Genomic DNA, 19,048 nt, shown 5'->3' with positions numbered 1-19,048 from the left:
GACAGTGACGGAGGCAGAGTTGGTGAAGGGACAATGAAGGACAGGGAATCAGCAGAGACACAGCAGAAGGCGATAGAAAGGAAAGACGAGTTCATAGAAAAACAGACACGGAGAGGAAAGCAACAGGTGGGGGAGTGCCGAGATGACCGCGCAGAGACCAGGGACGGGAAGAGACGGGCTCCGAGGGTGCAAGTGACAGGAGCGCGGACTGGCGGGGAGACCCCAACGGAGAAACGGCGAGAGGGAGAGACGCTCCCACACAGACAGGGAGGGCGGGCCCCGGACCGAAACCCAGAGAGGCAGCCAGAGAGAGGAAGACCGAGCGACACCCAGAGACTGACCGCGGGAGGCTGCCTCTCTGCGGCGACGCGCTCGCCCCCGCCCCGCCGGGAGTGACTGCGGACCCGGGCAGAGCGGAGCCCGCGCCCGGCACGCCCACGGGCCGACCCGGCGGGGAGAGGTCGGGCCGGGCGGGGCCGCTGCCCGCGGGGGCCGGGCGGGAGGGCGGCGAGAAGGGGAAGGAAGCCGAGGTGCCGGGCGGGCGCGGGGCGCGGGCAGGAAGCGGGGAGGGGCGGCGGGGCGGGGGCCTCCGGAAAAACGCCCCGACTTCCTGCCCCGCCGGAGCCAGGAAGCGGGAGCCGGGACGCAGGGCCGGGATCGCCGAGCCCGACCTCGGGCGCCCCGCCGGCCACCTCCCCGCGCGGACACCAGGTACACGGTCCGCGGCCCCGCCCGGCTCCTCCCCTCGGCCGCTCGGGGAAGTGGGAGGAGAAGGAGGCTCTGGGGCGCGGCCGGCAGCGGAGGGACCTCCTCGGGCAGCCCCCCACCCCGCCCCGAGCCTGCGGCCGCCCTCCCCGGGCCTCAGTTTTCCCATCTGTCAAAGGGGCGCGGCGAGGAGAACGAATACCTGCCGAGAGCCAGTCCCGGGGGGTGGGGCGGGGGCTTGGCCTCCAACTGTGCAGCGGAGGACCGATGACCACTCCCTCTGTACGGGTGGGGAAACTGAGGCCCGGGGGCAGAACCGACTCGTGCCAGGGCGCACACGTCGTGAAACCGAGTGGAGCCGGGATTTGAACTCGCAGGTGCCTTCTGCTAAGCGCCGTCCTCCGGCCCCGATTGCTGTACTTCGGCCACCCGAACAGAAAAACGACAGTTAACGTGGTGGGCCCCTGTGAAGCTGAAAGGCGCAGAGCGCTTTTGAAAGCGTTTTGGAAATCTCTTTTTCTGGGCCATTAATTATACCCCGAGAGCTGGGTTGAGGGGGACAGAGCTGGCGATCTGCCCCATTGTATAGATGGGAAGACTGAGGCTTGGGAAAAAGTAATTGCTTAGTCCAGGTTACGCCGCATGTCGGAGGGAAAGGTACGCTCGAACCCAGGAGTTTTGCTTTCCAGTCCAGCAGAAAGTGTGCCGGGGTGGGGGTGGGGATACGGAGAGAACTAATGTACGAGCGTTGGAAAATCGACTGGTCCCCGAGTTAGGGAGGCAGGATGGGGCGGGCAGCCCAGCCCTGGAACTAAGAGGCCCGGGTTACTGGAGAATTCGAATTGAGCCCTGGCGCTGGGGCTGAAACTCTCCGCACCTCGGCCGGCGTGGGGGCGGGGCCCAGGGGAGTGACGGGAGCAGTCGAGATACGGAAACGGCAGCCCTCCGAGGCAGCCAGAGCGGCCCCGTCTGGCCAGCGTGGCGCAGTGGAGAGCTAGAGCAGCCGACAGGAGGAGTAGAGTCGCAGGGCAAGGGCCAGGCTAGAGCGGCAGGCGGGAGGAGTGGAGTTACAATCAAAGGAGGTCTTTGGGGCGGCTAGAGCGACTTGGAAGCCGGGGTGGGGGTCATCCCGGAGCCGGCGCGCTGAGGCTTCGGTTCTGGCAGCTGCGGTGGCTTCTCCGACCCGGAGCAGGTGAGGTACGCGGCCCCTGGCGGGAGTGAGACCCTGACTCCGCACGTCCGCCCCAGCATCCCTGGCAGTGCACGCAGCCACGTTTTCTTTACAATTTGGGGCCCCTGTAGACCCGCCACGTCCCATGTAGGTTTGGAGGCTGGTGTACACCCGCCACGTTCTATGTAGATTACAAGGTCCTACAGACTCCCCGGGTTTCTGCTAGTGGCTTATAGAGACCCGGCTCCTTACCGAGACGTGGGGACCCCATGAATCAGTGGCATCGCCTAGGATTCGGGGCCCTGTAGATCCTGGGTCTAGGCACCACCACAGGCCCCTATAGAAATCTGGTCCCCTTTTAAGTCTCCAGACACCCCATAGACTGCCTACTTTTCCTGTGGTTTCACGACCCTGTGTGACCTTCAGATCCCTGTAGACCCGCCGTGTGTCAAATGGAATCCCGGCCCCTTACAGGCTCACACTGACTACTCTGTATTTTAGGTTCTTTAAGGCTTCCAGAGGTTCTTGGAGACAAGGATCATCCATTCAGTATCTCTTATAGACCCTGAGCCCTGCGTAGAACCCAGGTGCTCACATTGTCTCCCACAAGTGCCCGCCTTGCCCTGGGATCCCCACCCCTAAACCTCTCTGACCCTGCCAGCCCCATGCACAGAGCACCTCAGGCCTCCTCGGGTGCCTACAGGTCCATCTGACAGCTTCAACCTTTGTGGCAGCCCCTCACCCTCATCTCCTAAGCAGCCAACCCCCTACCCCCATCGTTCCTCAGCCCTAATCCTCTGTGGAGCAGCACTCCTGCCCAGGCCACAGGGCCCACATATCCCTGACTTTTCCAGGCCCCATAGGGAAACCAATGTGTCTCAGCTCTGGTTCAGACTTTAGTTTCCTAAGGCTGGGTTCCCCAAGCTCTGGTAGTTAAATGCACAAACTGTGAAGTCAGACGGCCTGGGTCTGAATCCTGGTTCTGTCCCCTGTGGGCTGTGTCTGTTTCCCCTTCTGTGAAGTGGGGATGATAGTAACAATGACCTCTTTGGGTTGCTGAGAGGATTAAATTGGTTACTACCTATAAAGAAGTATTGCCGGGCCTGACACCTACTTAGTGGCACTTAGCGCTCGTTAAGTATTGGTTATCATTTCACGTCGCTGTGATGAGGAATAAAGGAGACGATACGCATCAAGTGCGTGATTTCGGGGCCTGCCTCACATTCGCTCAGATAACCTGTGTCCTCTCCTGTGCTCTCTTGGGATCTTCCTGCTTCTGTTGAACCTGTCCACTCCTAAGTGGAGTGAGCATGGACTCTCCACGTTCATGGTCATGTTTTCCAGCCCTGAAATTGCAGCTGACAGCCTGGTGAAGGTTTCCATCTCTGATGGGAATAACGGTAGCACGGGGTGCTTGTGCTTGCGAGGGCTAAGTGGGCTACTGTGTGAGAAGCACTCAGAGCGATGCCTGGCACCCTGTAAGTGCTGTGTAAGTTTAGCTCTCATAATAAATAACTGCTACTATTTTCTGCCTTGGTTTGCAACTTTATTTATGTGAACATTTAACAATGCTCCAATCTTAAATTACCCAGCTTGGATGTTGGACAGATACCCTTTATGGAAAAGCATAAAAACGGTGCTTGCTTGGGTGAACCCATGGGGTGGCATTTGGACACCCCAGAACGCATCACCATTTAATGATTGTCATCAAAAGCATAGCTGCCATTTATTGAGCAGTAGGGAGGTAGCCTGTGGGCCAGGGAGAAGGGTGCATCTCAGGCGACTAGGGTTATAAGTAGTCCTAGGCTGTTCAGGGGGGAAGAGCGCCCCCTACGGGTCCACCCCATCCCTGCTTCTACAGTTCTTCCCACCTCACATGGGCTCCTGTTACATTAGTCAGACTAATTAAGGTCACAGAAGACATCAGTGGGAAGACACACGGAGAAGTGGAGACTCTAAGGGAGATGGCAGGGGAGGGAGAGAGATGAGGCAGCAGCTCAGAGGGGTGCAGGGACCGTGGCTGCAGAAACCAACGTGGGGAGACAGGCCAAGACAGAGGGAAAGGCAGGGAGCCGCAGTAGCAGGGATGGGGCGGAGAGGGCCACGGGGGAGAGGAGGAGGGCAGGGCGGCAGAGACGGTGGGAAAAATGAGACAGGTCTGAAGGAAGGATGAGAGAAAATGAGGAAACAGGGAGAAGAGAGACAAAGATGAGGTAGATTCAAGGGAAAGACAGCCAGGGAGTGCTGGTTGGGGAAAGGAGAGCCAGCGAGACAGACAGGTGAGGGGGACAGACGTACCTTGGGGATGAGCTGTCTGAGGACTGTTCCTTATTTTTCTGGGACTGGAAGCCAAAAAGATATCAGATCCCTGAGGGAAAGAATTTGGGGGTCCAGGGACTCTTGGTCCCTGAGGGAGGAGGGTTCAGTTTTGTTTTCTTATGTGGAGAGAGGTGGGGGTTGGAGGATGTGCCATTGTGATTTCCTGTCACAGGAAGTGGGGCTGGTGGGTTCAGAAGCAGCATCCTGCCCCAAGCCTGTCACAGATCAGGGGAGAGCCCCCACACACCCCAGTTTTATCCCTCCTACCTCCCCTGTAACCTTCTCAACTCTGCTGGCCTGCAGGTCCTGCCTCCCCAGGGCCCAGCCCCCAGCCCCTCCTCCCTCAGTCCTAGGAGTCCAGGCCCCCAGCCCCTCCTCCCTTGGATCCCAGAGCCTGAACCCCAGACCCCTCCTAAATTAAGGACCCAAAAGGGCCAGGCTCACATGGACCCAGGCCCCTGGGACTCTAGCTTCTCCCCCAAGACTCCCTGCCCTTGGGCTCCCCGCCCTGGCTGGCCTCTGAAGGGCTCTTTGTCGCCACACAGAGGCCCCATTGAGCTGTGGAGGCCCAGATCGGGGAAGGCTGTTTACTCACCTTCACACCTGGGCCAGGAATCTGTGAGTAACCGCCTGTCCCATCCCCTAACCTCGGCCCCTCCTCTTCCCCCAGCCCTGCAGAGCCCATGGAGGCAGACAACGTCGTGGCCCGAGGGGCGGTGAGTGGAGAGAGCCAAGGGGTGAGAGGACTGGGGGACCGTGAGGTGGGGAGCGCTGTGGGCTGAAGCCAGTCCTCTTCTTCCGCAGGCCCCAGGGCTCCCCCGGCATGGCCTGGTGCCTGTCAGCATCATTGGGGCTGAAGATGAGGATTTTGAGAACGAACTGGAGACGGTGAGGGGGAGATGGAGTGGAAGAGCTTCTGTTCCCTGCTACCTGGGGCCCCAGCCCCTCAAGTCCCGTCCCCAGCGTCCCCTCCCACCTTAGATCCAGTCCTCTGACCTCGGATGCTGTCCCGCTGCATCCTCTCACTGTCCTTTTCTCTCTCCTCTTCGTGGTCCCTCCTTCCTCGTCCCCCCACTCCGTTCTTGTTCCCACCGTTTTTACTCCAGCCCCAGTTTTTACCACCAGCACCCAGTTGCAGACAGACCCCCATCCCATCTCTGCTAACTTCTGTCCCCATCGCCTCTCTTGATGCCATGTCTTCTCCATTCTCCCTGACACCTGTCTCGATGCCGCCGTTACAGCACAGATACAGTCATCGCCCCTCCCCCAGCTTGGCTCCATTGGACTTGCAAGGGAAGGGGAAGGGCAAGCCCAAGGCCCCTTTTCTGCTCTCCACACAGTCTCACCCCCATCCCCACCCCACAGAACGCAGAGGAGCAGAACAGCCAGTTCCAGAGCCTGGAGCAGGTGAAACGGCGCCCGGCCCACCTGATGGCCCTCCTGCAGCACGTGGCCCTGCAGTTCGAGCCCGGACCCCTGGTGAGGGCGGGGCTGGGCCAGGCCACAGTGGGCAATGCTTGAGGCCAGTGCAGATGAGCTGGGAGGGTCTAGGAAACAGATCCAAAAGCAGATCTAGAACTGGAGAGCCAGAGGGACCACTGTGTGATCCAGACAAAGACTGCAGGTGCCCCCCGTGAGTCTCAGCACACAGCGCGTGCGGGCCTATAGAGAGCACACCCAGCAGGGCTGTACAGAGAGCGACGGTCCAGAAGCCTGGCAGAAACCCCACCTCCACCCCGCCTCCGTGCCTGTGGCAGCATCACCCATCCGCAACAGCACCCTTTCCCAGGGACTCTAGAAACCGCGTCCCTCACTCCATGGCCTTGGCAGGTGCCACCAGTAGTCATTAAGGGCTGGTGCCTAGGAGGATCCATTAGCCACCTCAGATCTAGGTGGCACAGCAGGCCCTCATTCAGGAAAAGCCACCGCCACAAGGAACCCACAAGGCAGAGAGAACGAACGTAATCAATGATCCAGAAACCTCCTTTATCAGGCAGAAAACACCCAGGAGCTGCCAGTGCAGAGCCACGCTATGCAAAATACCTGGGGATCTAGAGAACCCGGGAGGTGACGTAGAAAGGAAGAAGCTCTGTGAACAAGGGTCCCCTCCCCAGAAGCCCCATGCAGCCCAGCACTGGCTGAGAGCAGGGTTAGCCAGGCGCTGGGCCACATGGCTGGGGGTGCAGAAGGCAGGGCATGTAGACTGACGCTGAAGCTTCAGCAACCCGCAGGAAATTGCCTTCTCTCCAGAGAAGTGGCGGACCCTGCCCTGGCGCATGGAGACTCTGGCTCTCTGGGGAAGAGGGTCCCCCTCCTGAGCCTGGGGGGCTTCTAGAACTTGAGCTCTGGGACTCAGCCCAGGGGTGGTACTGACTGCTGTGTCCTGGCACAGTCGCAGAACCTGAGGCTTGGCTGAGGTGACCCAGATGGCTTCGTGAGAGTTTTCCTCATGCTGCTCCCTCACCTCCTCGGCTGGGGGACAGTGGTGGTCCCCTGGGCTGCTTCCCAATGGCCTTTCATGCTTTTTTGCTTTGGGGTAGGGGTGACACACATTTGTTGAAAGTGTTTACAAGGGCAGAAACAGTGTCTCATCCCCACTGGGCTGAGTTCTTAGCACACTGAGACCGAGACCATGTCCCTTACCTGACAAGAGCCCCCCGCCCCCAGGAGTCAGGACAGATTGGAGTCCCCACAGTATTGCTAGCATCACCCAGCACAGGGCTGACACGTAGGCAGTCCCAGGGAATGCTTGATGAATGAATACGTGAGCCCCCCTTGTTCACCTGTCCTCTTACCCAGCCCCCACGGTACTCTGGCCCTCCTGCAGCTCTGTGTGAGACACAGGTGAATCAGAGCCTACCTCCCCACCCCCACAGCACTAACCCTCAAGTTCCTCACGGGATTTCTAGGCAGTGGGGTGTGGTAGAGATGGGCTGGCTGGATTCCACACCCAACTTTGCCTTTTCCTAGCTTTGTGACCTTGAGTGAGTTTCCTGAGCTCGGTTTTCTCATCTGTGAAGTAGGATAGCGGCGCCCCTCTGAGCTACCGGGTTCACGTGCACAAAGGGTCTAGAAGGAGTCTGGTATATCCCTGTGCGGCTGGTGGTGGTGGCAGCAAGGAGGAGACAGAGCTCCAGAGAACCATTCCACAGGATGAAAAATTACCAGATGTTCGTGGTGTCCCTGGGGAGGCCTTGAGAGAGGCAGGGCCTGGGTGCGGGGGTGGTGGTCAGGGAGCTCACTTCCTACAGGATTTGAGCCCAAGGCTTTGCAAGGGGAAGTGCGGTCTGGGTGGTCGGGAGAGAGAATAGGCCATGCTCTGTCCCCCCAGCTCTGCTGCCTGCACGCGGACATGCTGGGCTCCCTGGGCCCCAAGGAGGCCAAGAAGGCCTTCCTCGACTTCTACCACAGCTTCCTGGAGAAGACCGCGGTGAGAGACACCTTTAAGGAGCCCCAGTACCCCCCCCCCCCACCCGCCACCACCTTTGGCCCTGGAAAGCCACCTGTGCCTCCTAAGCCCCACCCTGCTGAGGGCAGCATGAAGGGCAGCCCGGCCTGGGGAATCCCTGGGCCAGCCTGGCCCCCTCCCGCCACTCCTCCCCTCAGACCAGCATCCCAGGGCACTTAGGCTGCCATCACATCACTGCCGGGTCCTCCCCTTCACTCTGTTCTCTCTCCTGAGCAGGTTCTGCGGGTGCCTGTCCCTCCCACAGTTGCCTTTGAACTTGGTAAGGGGAAGAGAGGGGACTTTGGGGTGTGGGAGAGGTCTCTAGCAGGGCCAGGCCTCCCAGGAGGCCCAGGGAGGGAGGCCACGTGCTGGTGGTGCTCCTCGGTCTGTGGAGACACCCTCCTTCCTCCTGACCGCAGCAGAGCAGCCCAGGGAAGCGTGACTGTTGGAGTCCAAGGGTGGGTGGGGAACCAAGGCCCAGGAAACTGGCCCCAGCCTGCACCCTGTCCCTACAGACCGCACTCGACCTGACCTCATCTCCGAGGACATCCAGCGGCAGTTCGTGCAGGAGGTGGTGCAGAGCCAGCAGGCTGCCGTCAACCGGCAGCTGGAGGACTTCCGCTCCAAGCGGCTCATGGGCATGACACCCTGGGAGCAGGAGCTGGCCCAGCTGGAGACCTGGGTGGGGCGGGACCGAGCCACCTTTGAGGCCCGGGAACGGCATGTGGCAGAGCGGCTGCTAACCCACTTGGAGGAGATGCAGTGAGTAGGGCCAGCCCCTCCTCAGCTGCCCCACCTGTCTCAGGGCCCCCCTGCAGCCTCATGGCTCACTCCTTAGCATCTTCCCCGGACTTCCGGGCCCCACAGCCCTGGCATTTTAGTGCATTTTTCACCTTTCCTTCCCAGCTTTGGGGTCTCTCCCAGTTTCCAGGCCTGTCCGAGGCTGGTATTTGGGCCTGGTGCTTGGGTCCTGTCTTTGCCACTTCTGTCCGCCGCACCAGGATGAGATCATCTTCCTCCCACAATCCTCCTTCCCATTGCCTCGGCAGCACCCTCTCTGCCCCTCCTCTGTCCTGTCCCAGCCTCAAAGGGACAGCAGCCTGCACATTTGTGCAGGTGGATGAAGGACCCCAGGCTTAGCAACTTGTCTTCTTCTTACAGGCCTACCATCTCTACTGATGAAGAAAAGAGGTGATGGAAGCAGAGAGGACAGCCGGACAGGCGCTTTAGTCTCCGGGCCCCGGGGAGGAGGCACTGGGGGTGTGGGGTCCTGGGTGAAGCAGTGTCTCTGGTCCTGTCCCCGGAGCCCTTTCCCCTTTCCTCAGACACGCAGCAGGAAGTAGATGTGGGGTCAGGGTGGGAAGGGAATGTGGAGGGAAGGCTGTGGGGGAGCGGTGCACACGTCCACGTATGGTGTCCCTACCGTGTCCTCCCCACAGTGCTGCCGTGGTCAACGCCATCAGCCTGTACATGCGCCACCTCGGGGTGCGGACCAAGAGCGGGGACAAGAAGTCAGGGAGGAATTTCTTCCGAAAAAAGGTGCTTCCCTGAGTGCGCAAACCTGGGCCTTTTTCCCCCAGTGACCCCACGGGGGGCCTTGTGACTGAGCCCTGGGTCCAGTTCCTCCATGTTGGTGGCTCAGAAAGAGCAGCCCCCTCTGGCCTCCCCCACCTCTCACAGGTGATGGGAAACCGACGGTCAGATGAGCCCACGACCAAGACCAAGAAAGGACTGAGCAGCTTCCTGGATGCTGCCCGCTGGAACCGGGGAGAGCCCCAGGGTGAGGTGCCCAGCCTCGGCCTGCCCTGACTTCCCCCCACCTGCCGCCCCCACCTCACGGTCCCATTGGTCCTATGTCTCGTTTCAGCCCCAGATTTTCGGCACCTCAAAGTGGAGGCTGATGGTATGGCCCCAGAGCCAGAGCATGCATCCTGGCCACCTCAGAGGAAGGGGTCTCTTGGGTCTGAGGGAGGAGGGGCTGGGGGCTGGCCTCCTGGGACTGGGGGAGGAGGAGGGTCTCCGGGATGACGGACAGAACAGAGCTGGAGTGCAGCACCTCAGACCCCAGACCGCCATGGATCAGAGTCACTGGACTCTCACTTCCGCCCTTCTCCCTCCACGTTTCTCCAGCTGAGAAGCCAGGTCTCACAGAACGGAAGGGGGGCCTGGGGGTGCCCTCCCGGGACCGTAACGTTGGAGCCCCTGGGCAGGACGCCCCTGGAATTTCTCTGCAACCTCTGTCCGGAGATAGTCCCGACCGCGAGCCAGGTGAGTTTCCTGGTCCCCATGGTGAGACCACCCCCTAGTTCTCCCCAAATGTTCCTCCCTGCTCCTGGTCACCAGAGTTATTAATAAAACCACCCCTTCCCTCAGTTTACCCTTTCCACAACTTTCCTCCCAGACTCTGACCTCTGTGCTGGCGATGTGTTTCCCTGCCTCCTTGGACTACATTTCCCATCATCCCCATGGCTTCACTTCCCAGAAACCTCTCTGAATGCATTGCCAATCAGCCCCCTTTCATTGGTCCCCTACCTTTTTGGCTCCAGAGACCAGTTCACAGACCCAGGGAAGGGGGCAGTGGGGAGTGGGTCCCCCCACCCCCACTTAGCTAGCTAGCTATGCTGCTCACCTCCTGCTGTGCGGCCCAGTTCCTAACACGCCACTGACCAGGACTGGTCCACGGCCAGGATTTGGGGACCTCTGCCTTAGATGGTGAGCCCACCAACCCCATTGACTTCATTTCTCACCATCCGTGCGTGGCCCTCAGCCCCTGGGACCTCAGACAGCTAGGAAGGGCCCAGGTTCAAATCCCAGCCCTTCGGTTTACTTGAGTTGTGTCTTGGCAGTCACTCCCCCTTTGAACCTGTCTCCTCTTGTCTAAATGAAGTATACCCTCTTCCTGAAAGCCCTGGTTGAAGGTGGGGAGAGCAGGTGCATCTCCATAGGAGAACAGATGTGGAGGCATCGAGCAGAGCATCCAGCCTCTCCACCAGTCTGTGGGCCCAGCTGTCCACGGCCATGTTCTCAGAGGTCTTTCCATCTGTCCGTCCCCCGTGGAAGTACAGAGCAGCCACGTGGTGTTTGCCAGGCACTGGGTGTCTGGTCCCTCGGCCCTCACTCCATGGCGGAGGAAACTGAGACACCATTGTGGGGCCTTGGTGCTGAAGGGCCTCCCAGCCAGCCCTGCTCTCCCTGCTGCTCCCACAGGTGTGGATGCCTCACCAGAGCTGGGGGACCCGCCCCCACAGGGTCCGGCCAGCCTGGAGCCCCCCACGCCCCTGGAGAGCACTGAGGAGGGTCCTGATACAGAGAGGTGCCCAGGCAGGGGCCGGGGGGGTGGGTGTGCAGAGTGCAGGCTTCGGGGCTGGGAGGGTGCGAGTTAGGGGTTTGCTGCCATCTGCTCCTGCTCTCTCCAAGCCCTCTCCACTCTGCCTGCCCTCCTTCTGTCTTCTCCCTCTTCTCCCATCTTCCCCTGTTTCTTTTGTCATCTCCTCTCTCATTCCTTTTTCCTCCCTCTTTTCCCCTTTCTCCTTCATTTCACAATTATTTCTCCTCCTCTCCCTTCTCTCCCCTTTCATCCGCCTCCTTCCTCTCCCTCTCCTCCTCCCCTTCCTTCCTCAACCCTTTTGCCTCACCCTCCACCCCTCCCCTTTTCTTGCATCCCTCTTCTCTTTTAAGCCTCAGCCCAGCTGCCTTGCGCCTGCCTCCTGGTGCCCCTTCCCTCAGCCCCTGAGTCCTCTGTGCTCCGTGCCTGGGGGCCCTGTTCCCCTCAGAGTTGGGGGGCAGGCTCTGCCCCCTGCCAGTCCTCGTGCTGCTGCTTTGGGGGCCCTTTGGTGGGTGGGGGAGGTGAGTTGGGTTCTATCTGGGTCCACCTCTGACCCTGTGCCCTCTCTCCCCAGAAGGTGGAAGAGGTGGGTGCCTGGGCCCTGGGTAGGGGGAGGGCCAGCCCCTCCCCCATTTCTCCCAGCCCCTCCCCTCTCCCCATGGGCCACCCACTCCCCTTCACCCCTGAGAGGGGTGGGTGGGGACATCACCCTCCCAGCCAAAGAGCTAAGTATTAAAATCCCCTTTCTCCCACCCCCAACTCCTGGCTCTGCCTCAGGGAAGGGAGGGGTCAGCCCCCTGTGCTCCACACTGGGTTCCCTCCCCTCCCCCACCAAATGCCAGCGTCCCTCCTGACCACCCCTTACTGCCCCACACCCCTAGATCCCACTGCTCTTCTGACTCTCTCCTCTCTTCTGTTGCATGTTTGATCCCTATCCTGGTCTGTCCCTGTCCCTGTCCTGGTCTGTCCCTGTCCTGGTTTCTCCTCATCTCTTCTTCGTGTCCTGGTCTCTCCCCATCTGTCCCTGTTGTGGTCTGTACCTGTTCTCATCTCTCCCCATCTCTTCCTGTCCTGGTCTTTCCTTGTCTCTGTCCTTGTCCTGGTCTCTGCCTGACTCTGTCCTTGGCCTCGGGTCCAGGCTTTCGGGGCGTCTGGGGCGCTCGGAGAGCCTGCGGGTGAGTGACCGCCGCCGGCCTTCCCGGGGCAGCCTCGGGGCTAAGGGCCGGGGTGGGGGCCGCTCCCGGAGCGACGTGGACATGAACCCCAGCTCCGCCACGGCCGTGCTTGGCCCTGCCCGACGAGCCACGTACGTCACTCCAACACCCCACCCCCCCAATCCACTGAGTCAGCCTGGAGAGGCAGGGAAGATAGGGGAGGGGCTGTTGCCAGAGTCACAGGGAACTGGGTATTGGATGCTGAGGTCACTGAAGGCCTACAGTGGTCACAGGAGAGGGGTAGGACAGTTCTTTAAAAATCTGGGGGCTGGTCTGACCATGGGCCACCCTGGGGGCATGGAATGCTGAAGGCATGGGGAGTGGGGTATTGGGCACTAGGAGTCAAACTCTCCTCTCTGGGACACCCTAAGCCAGGGCCTTAACAAGGACTTTGCCCCACAGCCCCGAGCCTGGAGAGGAAGGGGAGCCGGGCCAGTCAGGAGCAGAGCTGGAACCAGAGGAGCCACCCGGCTGGCGGGAGCTCATCCCCCCAGACACCCTGCACAGCCTGCCCAAGAGCCAGGTTAAGCGGCAGGAGGTCATTAGCGGTAAGTACCACCCCCTCCAGCCGACTGTGACCAAGGACAGGCTCCAGCTCTGGCAAAGACAGAGACAGATGCAGGGAGATACCGTCTGGGTGTCACACACGTAACAGGCAGAACCTGAAGACAGAGAGCTGTGTGTTGCGTGCATTGTCGAATAGCCACTCCATGGACTGGGAGTGCTGCAGGCAAAGCGACACCCCCAGAGAATTTCCCATGGGCCCGCCCCGCTGAGGCTGGGAGTGCTGCATTTCCAGCAGAGGCCCACCTTTCCCTGCCTGTGAAGCGTGGGCAGTCGGAGTTCCTGTCTGCCAAGGCTGTCGTGACGTCGAGATGATGAGATGACTCACAGGAAGCGCTTGGCACAGTGTTGGGCACAGGGCGACAGCGACTTCTGTCACTGCTGTGACCCTAACGGCCGGGGGCGGGGGGCGCCCTGGGGGTGAGTCTGGGGGGGCATCACTACGTTAGTAGTGCCTGCTTCTGGCGCAGAGAGGATGGGAGCATCGTTTTCGTCTTTTGATTCTTTTCTGTGATTTCGAATTGTCTGTGTGTGAAGGGAATTTGGCAGAAGTAGATGCTTTTGGAACTCTTTTGGAAGTTTACTTAAAGGAGGTACTCATTCAGCATTTTTAGGGCAGTAGGTGAAGGCTTTTTAGGTCCCAGATTCTTCTAAGCATGTAATCAAAACAAGCAGTGCTCTCAGAACTTTCTGGAATGATGGAAATGTGGATGTTTGCACTGTCCAACACAATTACCAGCAGCCACATAAAGGCGGGTGGGCCCTCGAGCTGCAGCGAGTGCAACTGAGAACTGGATTTTGTGTTTCCTTCCATTTTAATTAATATTTGAAGAGCTGGTGTGTGGCTGGTGGCTGCCACCCTGGACAGCAGAGAAACACACGTAACATACAAAGCCATGGGTTTGGTCCCCGGGGACTGCTAGGGCCCTTGGAGCCAGGGCCAGCGTGCTGTGGGGCCCCTGGACCTGGGGCTGTCCCCTGTGAGCAGAGCGAGCCGCTGTCCCAGGACCCAAGGCTGATTCACGTGCTGGGCAGTCAGACCCAGCTGAGCGCAGCTGCAGGCCTGCTGGCCGTGGGGCGGCCGAGTCGCCCTGGTTTGCCCAGGACGTTCCCCTGTTTGGCACTGAAAACCCTACGTCCCGGGAAGCGTATCAGTGCCGGGCAGGCTGGGACATGTCGGTCACCCTGGCTGGCTGCCACCGCTAAAGAGGAGAGGTGGACGAGTCCTCAGTGGCTGTCTTCAACCCAGAGAGAGTTATCCCTGTCCTGTCCCTTTCTTACCCACCCCCCTGCTCCCCGAGTCCGCCTCTGAGACTGCCCCCATAAGGGGCACGCCAACCATGCCTCTTTCCTGGGGGCCCCGCAGAGCTGCTGGTGACGGAGGCGGCCCACGTGCGCATGCTGCGGGTGCTGCATGACCTCTTCTACCAGCCCATGGCCAAAGGGGGCTTCTTCCCCCTGGAGGAGCTGCAGAACATCTTCCCCAGCCTGGACGAGCTCATCGAGGTTCACTGTGAGTGCAGGGCCACAGCCCCACGTGCCCCGACTGCCTGCTCCCTCCTTCAAGACCTCAGCAACTAGACTTGTGGTCTGTTGTGTTCTCCTTGAGCACACACGCTGGACCCCCAGAGCTCACATTCCTGGGGGCACAGCCCCAGTCCTTCAGCCCCAAGTGTCAGACACACCTGCAGCCCCACCCCCGCCAGCTCCTCCTCCCTCTTGCGGTCCCAATTGCACCTCCTATTCTCGCCTCTCCCCACAGCCCTGTTTCTTGATCGCCTGATGAAGCGGAGGCAGGAGAGCGGCTACGTCATTGAGGAGATCGGAGATGTGCTGCTGGCCCGGGTGAGGACTCACAGTCCAGCCCCCACCCCTCCTCCCAACCAGGGACCTGGAAGCCAGGGATCTGGGCCCCCAGCCCTGTCCTTTGTCTGGGCTTCCATGTCCCCCCTGAGACACCCCCTGGCCTGAATCTCACTGTAGTTTGATGGTGCCGAGGGCAACTGGTTCCAGAAAATCTCCTCCCGCTTCTGCAGCCGCCAGTCATTTGCCTTAGAGCAGCTCAAAGCCAAGCAGCGCAGGGAGCCTCGTTTCTGCTCCTTCGTGCAGGTCAGCTGGGTGGGGCTGGGGGGCTAGGCCAGGGTCCCAGGGAGGAGGGGCTGGTGTCCGTGTCCCAGAGGTGAGTTCCAAGTGCGGGGCACCTCAACACTGCTGTCCCCCCAGGAGGCTGAGAGCCGCCCGCGGTGCCGTCGCCTGCAGCTGAAGGACATGATCCCCACAGAGATGCAGCGGCTGACCAAGTACCCCCTGCTCCTGCAGAGCATCGGGCAGAACACAGGTACGGCCTGGCCGCCCTGCTGGCCCCCAGCTCCCCATCCCGGCTGGGCACCAGCGGTGTCCAGGTTTGGGGCTCACCAGGGCTGGTCCCTCCCTCGCCCACAGAAGAGCCTGCGGAGCGGGAGAAAGTGGAGCAGGCGGCTGAGTGCTGCCGGGAGATTCTGCACCACGTCAACCAGGCCGTGCGGGACATGGAGGATCTGCTGGTGAGCATGGCTTTGCCGTCTCAGGCCACTTCTGCTCTGAGGTTAGGCCTGCTCTTTGGCTTGACCCTGAGGAGTCACTACTTGTCCATGGGTTACCTGGACCCTTAGCTCCTCCCTCTCAGGGTCACTGGAGGTTGGGCCTTACCCTGGGCTTAACCCCTGGGTGTCCCTGTGGGACGGCCCCAGCTCTTGGCATGCACCTGTGACACTCTGCTCCCTGCTCCAGCGGCTGAAGGATTATCAGAGACGCCTCGATTTGTCCCACCTGAAGCAGAGCAGTGACCCCATGCTGAGCGAGTTCAAGGTGACCCCGCTTGCCCTCGCCCCCTCTCCCTCGGCCCAGAGATTCTCTGATAACACACCCAAGGAGCCAGAGAGACCCCTCAGCTTTGACCCCTTCCCATTGCCACCCAGCGGCCATCCTGACCCCTGACTGCAATACCCAGCCCCATGGCCACCTTCACCCTCCCCTTCCCTGCGCCGACCGTCACTCCTTCCCGCCTGCAGAACCTGGACATCACCAAGAGGAAACTGGTCCACGAGGGCCCACTGACGTGGCGGGTGACGAAGGACAAGGCCGTAGGTGAGCCCCAGGGCATCGAGCAAGGGACTTGGGGGTTGGGGGCAGGAGCTCTGGCACGGGGTGCTGAGCATGGCCTCGCCTCTCGACCCTGCAGAGGTCCACGTGCTGCTGCTGGACGACCTGCTGCTGCTGCTCCAGCGCCAGGACGACCGGCTGCTGCTCAAGTCGCACAGCCGGACGCTGACGCCCACGCCAGACGGCAAGACCATGCTGCGGCCAGTGCTGCGGCTCACCTCTGCCATGACCCGGGAGGTGGCCACCGGTGAGGCCTGGCCCCATGACTCAAGGCATGGCTGCCTAGGGAGTGGGTAGGGAACCCTGCAGAGAGCCGGGAGCTCGAGTTCTGGGGAAGGGGAGGCCACGGCAGAGGTTGAGACATGGGAGGCTTGGTCCCAAGGCTGCGGCTGTGGGAGGGAGGCCTGAGAGCTGGATGGGGCCAGGCCTAGGCTGGGTTGTGGGTTTCATTAAGTGAGGTGGGGAACTGCCCCAGGTTTCTGCACAAAGGAGCAGCCAGCTCTGCCTACTATTTTGAAGACACCTGGCTGCCGCTTGGGGATTTAGGGGCACAGATGGGAGCTGGTAGCCCAGCGAGAAGGAATTTGCAAACAAGTTGCCAAGGAGCTGCCCCAGGGCCGTGGTGGTGGTGGTGGTGGGGGGGGAGATGCATTAGCTGGTTGGCGGCGTGAGGAGGGCCCCTGGGGGCGGGGGGTGTTACACAGGAGGGGGGATTGAATCAGGGGAGCCCTGAGGGCTCTGCTGTCATGGGGCCACCCTGGCTCTGAGCCCTGCCTCTCCCTTCCCTTGCAGATCACAAAGCCTTCTATGTCATTTTTACATGGGACCAGGAGGCCCAGATATATGAGCTGGTGGCACAGACCGTGTCGGAGCGGAAGAAGTAAGGGGGTCGGGGTTCCGTGAACAGGTGGCAGACAAGGGCCAGGCCCCTGGGAAGAGGGGGAGGGGGGAGGCCCTGGCAGAACGTCTGGGGCTCTGAGTGCCCAGGGGCTGGCCTGTCTTGACAGCTGGTGCAACCTCATCACTGAGACTGCTGGATCCCTGAAGGTCCCCGCCCCGGCCTCCCGCCCCAAACCCCGGCCCAGCCCCAGCAGGTGAGGGGGCCAGGGTGGGAACCAGAGAGCTGGGGTCTGGGCCCGGCTTTCTGGCGTGTCCCTCCCTGTCTCTGTGTGCATGTCTCCGTGTGCAGGTGTGTCTGTGTGGGCCGCCCCACCATGGCCCGCCTCTGCCCTACTCAGGCCTGTCCTACTGGCCAGGCTTCTCTGTCTCCCTGTCTCCCAGCCTGGACCTCTTTCCCTGTCTCTGGACATCTCCAGCTCTGTGTCTCCCTGCCCCTGCTCCCCCACCCAGGGGCCAGGGGTGTGGCAGTCACCCTGCACTTCCGTACCCCCAGCACCCGCGAACCCCTGCTCAGCAGCTCTGAGAATGGCAACGGTGGCAGCCGAGAGATGTCCCCAGCTGACGGTGAGCCTGGCTGGGCCTCCAGTGTGGGCAGGGGTGTCCACAGGGAGCTGGGCAGGATCTGACCACCTATTCTGCTCCCCACCCAGGCCGGACCGAGAGAACCCTCAGCACCCTCCTGCCCTTCTGCAGGCCTGGCCCTGAGGGCCAGCTCGCTGCCAAAGCCCTTCAGAAAGGTAGCTGCCCCACCCCTGGCGGGGCTGCAGAAGCCCACACTGGTGCTTTTCAAGTTGCCTCATGTTCAGCCACCAGGCAATGCCCCAGCTAACCACACACACGGCCCCCAGCCTCCCAGCTTCTGCTTTGGTCCCTTCCTTGACCTTCAGTTCGGTCTCCCTGGACCCAGCCCCACTCTACACTTCCCTTCACACCCTGGCCCCATCTGCAGGCCTGGCTAACCCCAAGCTCAGCCTGGCCTGGTGCCCATCCTCACTTCTACCCACAGGTCCCTCACCTGTCCCCATCTGAATCCCACATCCCAGCCCCAGCCCCCCCTCTGACTCTGTCCCCTTGTCCCTGGCCAGTGTTGTCCCTGAAGCAGCTCCTGCTCCCCTCAGAAGAAGACAACGGGGCAGGGCCTCCCTCTGAAGGGGATGGAGTCCCCGGGGGTGGCCCCCGGAGCTCCACACAGACCCAGGAGATCCGAGAGGAGCTACTCAGCCTGGAGGAGATCATTAAACAGCTGGAGGTGGTGGCCGGGGTGGGAGTAGGGGAGGAGGAAGGGGCTGACTGGGCGGAGGACCCCTCTCACGGGTGACCCCCCCACACACCAGGAGGTGGAGGAAGAGTTTTGTCGTCTGCGACTAGTCCTGTCTCAGCTTGGGGAGAACACTGTCCCACAGCCGGGCTGTACCTGAGGCTCCCTGCCCCAGGCAGGTAGGTGGGGAGCTGGGGGCCCAAGTGCTGCCCAGAGAGGGGGGACCAGAGTCACAGCCCCATCCGTCTCTCCCCTCTTTCTTCATCTTCCTGCATCTCCCCAGTCACCTCCCTTCTCTCCATCCCTGTCTCTGTCCGGTTCTGTTTCTCTGGGCATTTTTTTTAATGTCTTTCTCCCCACCCTCATTTTTCCCCCTCCCATTTTCCCATTTTCCCCTCCCCTCCTCCATCTTTCTCCCTGTATCCCTTCTTCTCCTGCATCTCCCCAGGCCTCTGCAAGATGGAGAGATGTGAGGACCACCCGCCCGCAACTGCACAGCTGCCACAGCGTCTGCCACCCCACGGGCCCAAGGAGAGGGAGCCAGGCTTCAGGGCCACGTCTGGGGGCCACTTGGGACCACCGCCTCCGTCCAGCCTACCGCTGGCCTTTTGCTTGGGGGGCTTAGGACTTCGTTCCCGGGGCACCACAGCGACCCCCATTCCTGGGCCATCTTGGTATTGCCTGGGGGGCCACCTTGCCACTCCCACCCCCAAGTGCCTTCGCTCTGTTTTTATACCCTGAATTGGAGGTTTATTTTTAATATATATTCTCTAAGGAGAGGCCTGCGTCATGAGGGCAGGGTGCTGTGGTCCTCGGGCCGCCGGCCACGGGGCCTCTGTGCCTCCCGCCTTTCTCCACTTGTTCTTCCTCCATGTTTTGATGCCTCTTCCCAGGGTACCCCGTTACCCCTCTCCCAGCTCCCGCCCCAGGCCCCATGGTCACCCACAGTCCTTTCTGTTCTTTTATTTTTGTAGTAAACTCTGGAGGTGGCTGTTGGGGGTTG

General features: G+C 61.0%; 1 protein-coding gene across 8 annotated transcripts; it reads left to right on the top strand.

The window, feature by feature from the left end:
• The first annotated feature begins 533 nt into the window (after positions 1-533).
• On the top strand, positions 534-18,824 carry ARHGEF1 (Rho guanine nucleotide exchange factor 1). 8 transcript variants are annotated; one of them, XM_045185447.3, is made up of 32 exons: positions 820-1,902; positions 3,221-3,354; positions 4,866-4,911; positions 5,000-5,083; positions 5,561-5,674; positions 7,527-7,625; positions 7,881-7,923; positions 8,159-8,405; positions 8,805-8,834; positions 9,083-9,182; positions 9,324-9,423; positions 9,511-9,546; positions 9,774-9,911; positions 10,851-10,956; positions 11,543-11,554; positions 12,107-12,274; positions 12,585-12,730; positions 14,113-14,259; positions 14,509-14,591; positions 14,730-14,855; positions 14,970-15,084; positions 15,189-15,289; positions 15,516-15,593; positions 15,797-15,872; positions 15,967-16,134; positions 16,680-16,767; positions 16,895-16,981; positions 17,281-17,351; positions 17,438-17,524; positions 17,873-18,036; positions 18,122-18,224; positions 18,494-18,824. In XM_045185447.3, the coding sequence occupies exons 2-31, from the start codon at positions 3,341-3,343 to the stop codon at positions 18,203-18,205; spliced, it is 2,958 nt and encodes a 985-aa protein (XP_045041382.1). In that variant the 5' UTR covers positions 820-1,902; positions 3,221-3,340; the 3' UTR covers positions 18,206-18,224; positions 18,494-18,824. The 8 variants fall into 8 exon arrangements, with proteins under 8 accessions (XP_053771337.1, XP_053771339.1, XP_045041382.1 ...); XM_053915362.1 differs by lacking the exons at positions 820-1,902; positions 11,543-11,554; positions 12,107-12,274 and adding an exon at positions 534-711; XM_053915363.2 differs by lacking the exons at positions 11,543-11,554; positions 12,107-12,274 and having other exon boundaries at positions 823-1,897.
• The last annotated feature ends 224 nt before the right edge of the window (positions 18,825-19,048 follow it).

The sequence above is a fragment of the Desmodus rotundus genome, chromosome 12 (assembly GCF_022682495.2).
Source record: "Desmodus rotundus isolate HL8 chromosome 12, HLdesRot8A.1, whole genome shotgun sequence".
Taxonomy (NCBI): domain Eukaryota; kingdom Metazoa; phylum Chordata; class Mammalia; order Chiroptera; family Phyllostomidae; genus Desmodus; species Desmodus rotundus.
This window is presented reverse-complemented; position numbering and strand designations above follow the sequence as displayed.

Coding starts and splice junctions, on each gene's coding strand:
- ARHGEF1 (XM_045185447.3), top strand. Junction 8,835..9,082: donor TCTACTGATGAAGAAAAGAG/GTGATGGAAGCA, acceptor TCCTCCCCACAG/TGCTGCCGTGGTCAACGCCA. Junction 12,731..14,112: donor GCGGCAGGAGGTCATTAGCG/GTAAGTACCACC, acceptor GGGGCCCCGCAG/AGCTGCTGGTGACGGAGGCG.